Source organism: Petromyzon marinus (assembly GCF_048934315.1).
Source record: "Petromyzon marinus isolate PM22_M1 ecotype Great Lakes invasive population chromosome 68 unlocalized genomic scaffold, UKy_Petmar_22M1.pri1.0 chr68_unloc.1, whole genome shotgun sequence".
Taxonomy (NCBI): domain Eukaryota; kingdom Metazoa; phylum Chordata; class Hyperoartia; order Petromyzontiformes; family Petromyzontidae; genus Petromyzon; species Petromyzon marinus.
Genome location: NW_027422597.1, coordinates 276,815 through 285,350, shown reverse-complemented (window position 1 = coordinate 285,350; position 8,536 = coordinate 276,815). Strand labels below are relative to the sequence as shown.

Sequence of the window (8,536 nt, the reverse complement as noted above, 5' to 3'; positions counted from 1 at the left end):
TAGTTACCCTGTTGGGGTCTAGAGTGTACACGTTACCTAGTTACCCTGTTGGGGTCTAGAGTGTACACGTTATGTAGTTACCCTGTTGGGGTCTAGAGTGTACACGTTATGTAGTTACCTGTTGGGGTCTAGAGTGTACACGTTATGTAGTTACCTGTTGGGGTCTAGAGTGTACACGTTATGTAGTTACCTGTTGGGGTCTAGAGTGTACACGTTATGTAGTTACCTGTTGGGGTCTAGAGTGTACACGTTATGTAGTTACCCTGTTGGGGTCTAGAGTGTACACGTTTTGTAGTTACCTGTTGGGGTCTAGAGTGTACACGTTATGTAGTTACCCTGTTGGGGTCTAGAGTGTACACGTTATGTAGTTACCCTATTGGGGTCTAGAGTGTACACGTTATGTAGTTACCCTGTTGGGGTCTAGAGTGTACACGTTATGTAGTTACCTGTTGGGGTCTAGAGTGTACACGTTATGTAGTTACCTGTTGGGGTCTAGAGTGTACACGTTATGTAGTTACCCTGTTGGGGTCTAGAGTGTACACGTTTTGTAGTTAGACTGTTGGGGTCTAGAGTGTACAAGTTATGTAGTTACCTGTTGGGGTCTAGAGTGTACACGTTATGTAGTTACCCTGTTGGGGTCTAGAGTGTACACGTTATGTAGTTACCCTATTGGGGTCTAGAGTGTACACGTTATGTAGTTACCCTGTTGGGGTCTAGAGTGTACACGTTATGTAGTTACCCTCTTGGGGTCTAGAGTGTACACGTTATGTAGTTACCCTGTTGGGGTCTAGAGTGTACACGTTATGTAGTTACCCTATTGGGGTCTAGAGTGTACACGATGTGTAGTTACCCTGTTGGGGTCTAGAGTGTACACGTTACGTAGTTAGCCTGTTGGGGTCTAGAGTGTACACGTTGTGTAGTTACCCTATTGGGGTCTAGAGTGTACACGTTATGTAGTTAACCTGTTGGGGTCTAGAGTGTACACGTTATGTAGTTAGACTGTTGGGGTCTAGAGTGCACACGTTATGTAGTTACCTGTTGGGGTCTAGAGTGTACACGTTATGTAGTTACACTGTTGGGGTCTAGAGTGTACACGTTATGTAGTTACCTGTTGGGGTCTAGAGTGTACACGTTATGTAGTTACCCTATTGGGGTCTAGAGTGTACACGTTATGTAGTTACCTATTGGGGTCTAGAGTGTACACGTTATGTAGTAACCCTGTTGGGGTCTAGAGTGTACACGTTATGTAGTTACCCTGTTGGGGTCTAGAGTGTACACGTTATGTAGTTACCTGTTGGGGTCTAGAGTGTACACGTTATGTAGTTACCCTATTGGGGTCTAGAGTGTACACGTTATGTAGTTACCTATTGGGGTCTAGAGTGTACACGTTATGTAGTAACCCTGTTGGGGTCTAGAGTGTACACGTTATGTAGTTACCCTGTTGGGGTCTAGAGTGTACACGTTATGTAGTTACCTATTGGGGTCTAGAGTGTACACGTTATGTAGTTACCTATTGGGGTCTAGAGTGTACACGTTATGTATTACCCTATTGGGGTCTAGAGTGTACACGTTATGTAGTTAGACTGTTGGGGTTTAGAGTGTACACGTTATGTAGTTACCCTATTGGGGTCTAGAGTGTACACGTTATGTAGTTACCCTATTAGGGTCTAGAGTGTACACGTTATGTAGTTACACTATTGGGGTCTAGAGTGTACACGTTATGTAATTCGCTCTATTGGGGCTGTGAAATACACGTGTTGCCTCCAAGTCACGTGTCTGCCTGCGTGTTCAGCACTATACATGTATATATCATCGTTATCATCATGCAGCATGAATACATGATTTTGATTGGTTCAATCAAGCGGAGGCTGACTCTGCTGCTGATGATCATGAGACACTGAATGTCAAAATCGGTCCTTGCCTATATGCGCTGCTTCTGCGGCCGTCTGGAATGCTCTTCCCTTCCGATATTGGGACGCTGCTGAAGCCACATACTTTTACATCATCATCATCATCATCATATTAAAGGGGGTGCTCCTAATCTCAGCTTGTCACCTGTATTAAAGACACTTGTCCACAGACGAAATCAATCAATCAGATTCAAAACTCTCCACCATGGCCAAGACCAAAGAGGTCTCCAAGGATGTCAGGCACAAGATTGTAGACCTACACGAGGCTGGAATGGGCTACAAGACCATTGCCAAGCAGCTTGGTGAGAAGGTGACAACAGTTGGTGCGATTATTCGCAAATGGAAGAAACACAAAAGAACTGTCAATCTCCCTCGGCCTGGGGCTCCATGCAAGATCTCACCTCGTGGAGTTGCAATGATCATGAGAACGGTGAAGAATCAGCCCAGAACTACACGGGAGGATCTTGTCAATGATCTAAAGGCAGCTGGGACCATAGTCACCAAGAAAACAATTGGCAACACACTACGCCGTGAAGAACTGAAATCCTGCAGCGCCCACAAGGCCCCCCTGCTCAAGAAAGCACATATACATGCCCGTCTGAAGTTTGCCAATGAACATCTGAATGATTCAGAGGACAACTGGGTGAAATTGTTGTGGTCAGATAAGACCAAAATGAAGCTCTTTGACATCAACTCAACTCGCCGTGTTTGGAGGAGGAGGAATGCTGCCTATGACCCCAAGAACACCATCCCCACCATCAAACATGGAGGTGGAAGCATTATGCTTTCGGGGTGTTTTTCTGCTAAGGGGACAGGACAACTTCACCGCATCAAAGGGACGATGGACGGGGCCATGTACCGTCAAATCTTGGGTGAGAACCTCCTTCCCTCAGCTAGGGCATTGAAAATGGGTCGTGGATGGGTATTCCAGCATGACAATGACCCAAAACACACGGCCAAGGCAACAAAGGAGTGGCTCAAGAAGAAGCACATTAAGGTCCTGGAGTGGCCTAGCCAGTCTCCAGACCTTATTCCCATAGAAAATCTGTGGAGGGAGCTGAAGGTTCGAATTGCCAAACGTCAGCCTCGAAACCTTAATGACTTGGAGAAGATCTGCAAAGAGGAGTGGGACAAAATCCCTCCTGAGATGTGTGCAAACCAGGGTGGCCAACTACAATAAACGTCTGACCTCTGTGATTGCCAACAAGGGTTTTGTCACCACGTACTAAGTCATGTTTTGCAGAGGGGGTCAAATACTTATTTCTCTCATTAAAATGCAAATCAATTCATGACATTTTTGACATGAGTTTTTCTGGATTTTGTTGTTGTTATTCTGTCTCTCACTGTTCAAATAAACCTACCATAAAAAAATATAGACTGATCATTTCTTTGTCAGTGGGCAAACGTACAAAATCAGCAGGGGATCAAATACCTTTTTCGCTCACTGTAGCTCAATTGAGCCTTACACCTGGTCAAATAACAAATACTTTCGATCTCGTAATGGTTTCAATGAAGGTGGCTCTCTATTAATCAATATAGGTCTCTATGTGTCTATATGGGTCTCTATGGGTCTCTGTGGGTCTCTATGGGTCTCTGTGGGGCTCTGTGGGTATCTGTGGATCTCTATGAGTCTCTATTCATCAATATGGGTCTCTATGTGTCTCTGAGGGTCTATGTATATCTACGTGTCCATGGGTCTCTGTGGGGGTCTATGGGTCTCTATGGGTATCTATTCATCAATATGGGTCTCTATGTGTCTCTATGTGTCTCTGAGGGTCTATGTATATCTATGTGTCCATGTGTCTCTGTGGGGCTCTAGGGGTCCATGGGTCTCTGTGGGGCTCTATGGCTCTCTGTGAGTCTATATGGGTTTCTGAGGGTCTCTAAGGGTCTCTTGGGGGCTCTATGGGTCTCTATGGGTCTCTATTCATCAATATGGGTCTCTATGTGTCTCTATTCATCAATATGGGTCTCTATGTGTCTCTGAGGGTCTATGTATATCTATATGTCTATGTGTCTCTGTGGGGCTCTATGCATCTCTGTGGGTCTCTATGGCTCTCTTGGGGTCTCTATGGGTCTCTGTGGGGTCTCTATGGGTCTCTGTGGATCTCTATGGGTCTATATGGATCTCTGTGGGTCTCTGTGGGTCTCTATATGTCTCTGAGGGTCTCTGGGGGTCTCTATGGGTCTCTGTGGGTCTCTATGGGTCTCTGTGGGGCTCTATGGGTCTATGTGGGTTTCTATTGGTCTCTGTGGGTCTCTATGGGGCTCTATGGGACTCTATGGATCTCTGTGGGTCTCTATGGGTCTCTGTGGGTCTCTGTGGGTCTCTATGGGTCTCTGTAGGGCTCTATGGGTCTCTGTGGGTCTCTTTGGATCTTTATGGGTCTCTAAAGATCTCTGTGGGTCTCTGTGGGTCTCTATATGTCTCTGAGGGACTCTGGGGGTCTCTATGGGTCTCTGTGGGTCTCTATGGGTCTCTGTGGGGCTCTATGGGTCTATGTGGGTTTCTATGGGTCACTGTGGGGCTCTATGGGTCTCTGTGGGTTTCTATTGGGCTCTATGGGGCTCTATGGGTCTCTGTGGGTCTCTATGGGTCTCTATGGGTCTCTGTAGGGCTCTATGGGTCTCTGTGGGTCTCTATGGGTCTCTATGGGTCTCTGTGGGTCTCTATGGGTCGCTGTGGGTCTCTATGGGTCTTTGTGGGTCTCTGTGGGTCTCTATGGGTCTTTGTGGGTCTCTGTGGGTCTCTATGTGTCTCTGAGGGTCTATGTATATCTATTGGTCCATGGGTCTCTGTGGGGCTCTATGGGTCTCTGTGGGTCTTTAGGGGTCTCTGGGGGTCTCTGTGGGTCTCTATGGGTCTCTATCAGTCTCTCAGGGTATATGTGGGTCTCTGGGGGTCTCTATGGGTCTCTGGGGGTCTCTATGGGTCTCTAAGGACCTCTGTGGGTCTCTGTGGGTCTCTATGGGTCTCTGTGGGGCTCTATGGGTCTCTGTGGGTCTTTGGGGGTCTCTGTGGGTCTCTATGGGTCTCTCTGGGTCTCTGTGGGTCTCTGTGGTGCTCCATGGGTCTTTATGGGTCTCTATGGGTCTCTGTGGGTCTCTATGGGTCTCTATGGGTTTCTGTGGGTCTCTTTGGAGCTCCATGGGTCTCTAAGGATCTCTGTGGGTCTCTATGGGTCTCTATGGGTCTTTGTGGGTCTCTATAGGGCTCTATGGATCTCTCTGGGTCTCTATGGGTCTATATGGGTCTCTATGGGTCTCTATGGGTCTCTGTGGGTCTCTGTGGAGCTCTATGGGTCTCTGTGGGTCTTTGTGGGTCTCTGTGGGTCTCTGGGGTCTCTGTGGGGCATTGGGGGTCTCTATGGGTCTCTATAGGTCTCTGTGGGTTTCTATGGGTCTCTGTGGGTCTCTATGGGTCTCTGGGGATCTCTATGGGTCTATGGGTCTCTGTGGGTCTCTATGCCTCTCTTTGGCTCTCTGTTGGTCTCTATGGATCTATGTGGGTTTCTCGGGGTCTCTGTGGGTCTCTATGGGTCTCTGTGGGTCTCTATGGGTCTCTCTGGGTCTCTATGGGTCTCTGGGGGTCTCTAAGGGTCTATGTGGGTCTCTATGGGTTTCTGTGGGGCTTTATGGGTCTCTGTGGGTCTCTATGGGTCTCTATGGGTCTTTGTGAGTCTCTATGGGTCTCTATGGGTATCTATCGGTCTCTGGGGGTCTCTGTTTGTCTCTATGGGTCTCTATCGGTCTCTATGAGTCTCTATGGGCCTCTGGGGGTCTCTAAGCGTCTCTGTGGGGCTCTATGGGTCTCTATGGGTCTCTGTGGGTCTCTATGGGTCTCTGTGGGTCTCTATGGGTCTCTATGGGTCTCTGTGGGTCTCTATGGGTCTCTGTGGGTCTCTATGGGTCTCTGTGGGGCTCTGTGGGTCTCTGTGGGTCTCTATGGGTCTCTAAGCGTCTCTGTGGGTTGCTATAGGTCTCTATGGGTGTCTGGGTCTATGTGGCTCTCTACGAGTATGGGTTTCTACAGAAACTGCTGCTATATATTTCCACATTATGATGATATCAGCCACTTTGGTGAACAGCTATAATGTTTTGATTTAAAGCTTTCGTGACTGCAGGGATTCATATTCTTGGTTCATTCAGTGATATCCTGTTGGAAGCGCTCGCCTTGCTCCTCCGAGTATGCTCCCGTGTTCTCCTTGAATGTATCAAGATGAGCATCAAGGACATGGACTTTGAGGGACACCCTACATCCCATTGTGCCGTAGTTCTTCACCAGAGTCTCAACCAGCTCCACATAGTTTTCGACCTTGTGATTGGCCAGGAAGCCACGAACCACTGCGACAAAGCTGTCCCAAGCCGCTTTCTCCTTACTAGTGAGCTTCTTGGGGAATTCATTGCACTCCAGGTCCAAAGAAGACACCAGCTTTGACCTTTGTCTCAGACAGCTTAGGAAAGAAGTCTTGAAGGCTACTTGAAGGCTGCCGACTTCTTATCTACAGCTCTGACAAATTGTTTCACGAGGCCCAATTCGATGTGCAGTGGTGGGATCAGCACCTTCCGTGGGTCCACCAGTGGCTCCCACTTGACGTTGTTGCTCCCCACAGAGAACTCGGTCCGCTGTGGCCAGTTCCGCCTGTGGTAGTGTGCCTTGGTGTCCCTGCTGTCCCAAAGGCAAAGATAGCAGGGAAACTTGGTAAAAACCCGCCTTGGAGACCCATCAGGAATGCCACCTATTTTGAAGTCTCCGATGACCTCCCAGACAATACTCATCATACCTCGAGGCGTCCAGCAAGGTCTTGATGCCGTTGTAATCCTCTTTGAGGATTGCGAAAAGATGGGGTGCTTGTTGCCATTATGGAGCAGCACGGCTTTGAGGCTCCTGGATGAGCTGCCGATGAAGAGGCGCCGCTCATTCCTGGTTACAGGCGATTCCGAACGCCTCGAGCAGACCGGTCACAGGGTGGCATAAAGCAGGGGCCGCATCTTGACGGGTGGAGAAGCTGCAAAAATGTCGGTGATGCTTCCTCTGATCTGCGACTTGCACGCTTCCATCCAACCAGTTCCACTGCTTGAGCCTAGACGTCAAGAGCTCGGCATTGGGACTTGGTGAGACCGAGGTCTCTGATCGAGTCGTTGTGGTCGTTTTGGTTGGGGTAGTGTGGGTTTCTCTCCTCAGCAGCACCTCTGAAATTGTCGTCTGGATCTACAGCACGTCTTCCTCGCTCTCTGACTTGCCGCTCTCTTCTAAAGACGGCTGCTCTGTCTCTCTCCGGAGGAGTGGGGGACGGGGAGCTCATGGCAGTCTGGCACCGGGGAGATGGATGAAGGAAGGTCCGGATACGCGATAGCGGGTGCGTTCTTGCCAGTCCGACGTTTGGAAGGGTCCACCAATGCAGAAGCAGCAGTTGCTTGAGTGGTGAGTGGGTTCCCGAAAAATTCTTGGGACAGCGAACTTCATGGCTCTCTTTTCCCGCTCTGTAACGTCCCACAAAAATAAATTTGCTTCACCCCATTTACTAAACGTGCAAGAGATTATCGCAACATTTTTCATATACGATATATATTTTTTTCAATAACATTGAAAATTGTGAAACATTCTACAATTAAAAACTTTAACAATTTTGTACATTTTAGCAAATTTCATGACGTAAAATTCCGAGCACCAATTGTCCATCTTGCCTTCCAGAGTTTTTTTTTGCATTGCTCGCAGGTGAAATGAGGTGCCCAGGGTTTGTCTTGATCCCCGACAGGCATGCCGACATATGCCTTGTAGGCCTCACACATCTCGGCAGATGCTTCCACAGAGTACTTGTTCCGCTCTTGTCCTGATAAATTGGCCGCAGACAAAGCAAAATGCGTCTGCCTGATGCTTGCAGCCTCTTGACGGCATCTCAGAAAAATGCAGATACGTATCCACTTAGGCGGCTGGAACTAAACTGAACTGGTGGGCTTAAGGCCCCTGTATTCATACCACTATTTATATTGCTGGAAAGTTCTAGAATGTTATAGAAGTTACTCTAAGTTTACTCAGCACTGAATCTATCTGCAATGTTCTGGAAAATAGGTACATTTCAAAATATCAATGTTCTGGTCACAAACGCAAAGTTTTTGGGGAATAATAGCCATTTTCTATACTTTTGAGGCATAAGCAATTAGGAAATAATACTTACTAGCCAGGAACAAAAAGAAAATGTTGCACAATGTGTTCTCTTGCTACACCTCCCTCTCATTTATTATCTTTCTAACTTTTCTCAGTACCTGTGTTCTTCATATTTGGCCAACATTTCGTAGCTCTATGTAACGTTTCTTCTCCATTTAGTTCCCTACACAGGCATAATGTATGTTGGTGGTGGTGGGTGGTGGTGGTGGTGGTGGTGTGTGGTGGTGGTGGGTGGTGGGTGGTGGTGGGTGGTGGTGGTGGTGGGTGGTGGGTGATGGTGGTGGTGGGTGGTGGTGGTGGGTGGTGGTGGTGGGTGGTGGTGGTGGTGGTGGTGGTGGGTGGTGGTGGTGGGTGGTGGTGGTGGTTGGGGTGGTGGTGGTGGGTGGTGGTAGTGGTGGTGGGTGGTGGTGGTGGGTGGTGGTGGTGGTGGTGGGTAGTGATGGGTGGTGGGTGGTGG

The 8,536-nt window shown here is 48.3% G+C and overlaps 1 protein-coding gene across 1 annotated transcript in view; it reads right to left on the bottom strand.

Moving 5' to 3' along the window:
- Positions 1-6,872: 6,872 nt before the first annotated feature.
- Positions 6,873-8,536, bottom strand: part of LOC142907984 (uncharacterized) — a 54,828-nt gene continuing 53,164 nt past the window's right edge. The window contains exon 3 of the mRNA XM_076058074.1: positions 6,873-6,987. Within this exon, the coding sequence (XP_075914189.1) occupies positions 6,873-6,987 (115 nt within the window). The remainder of the gene's footprint in view (positions 6,988-8,536) is intronic.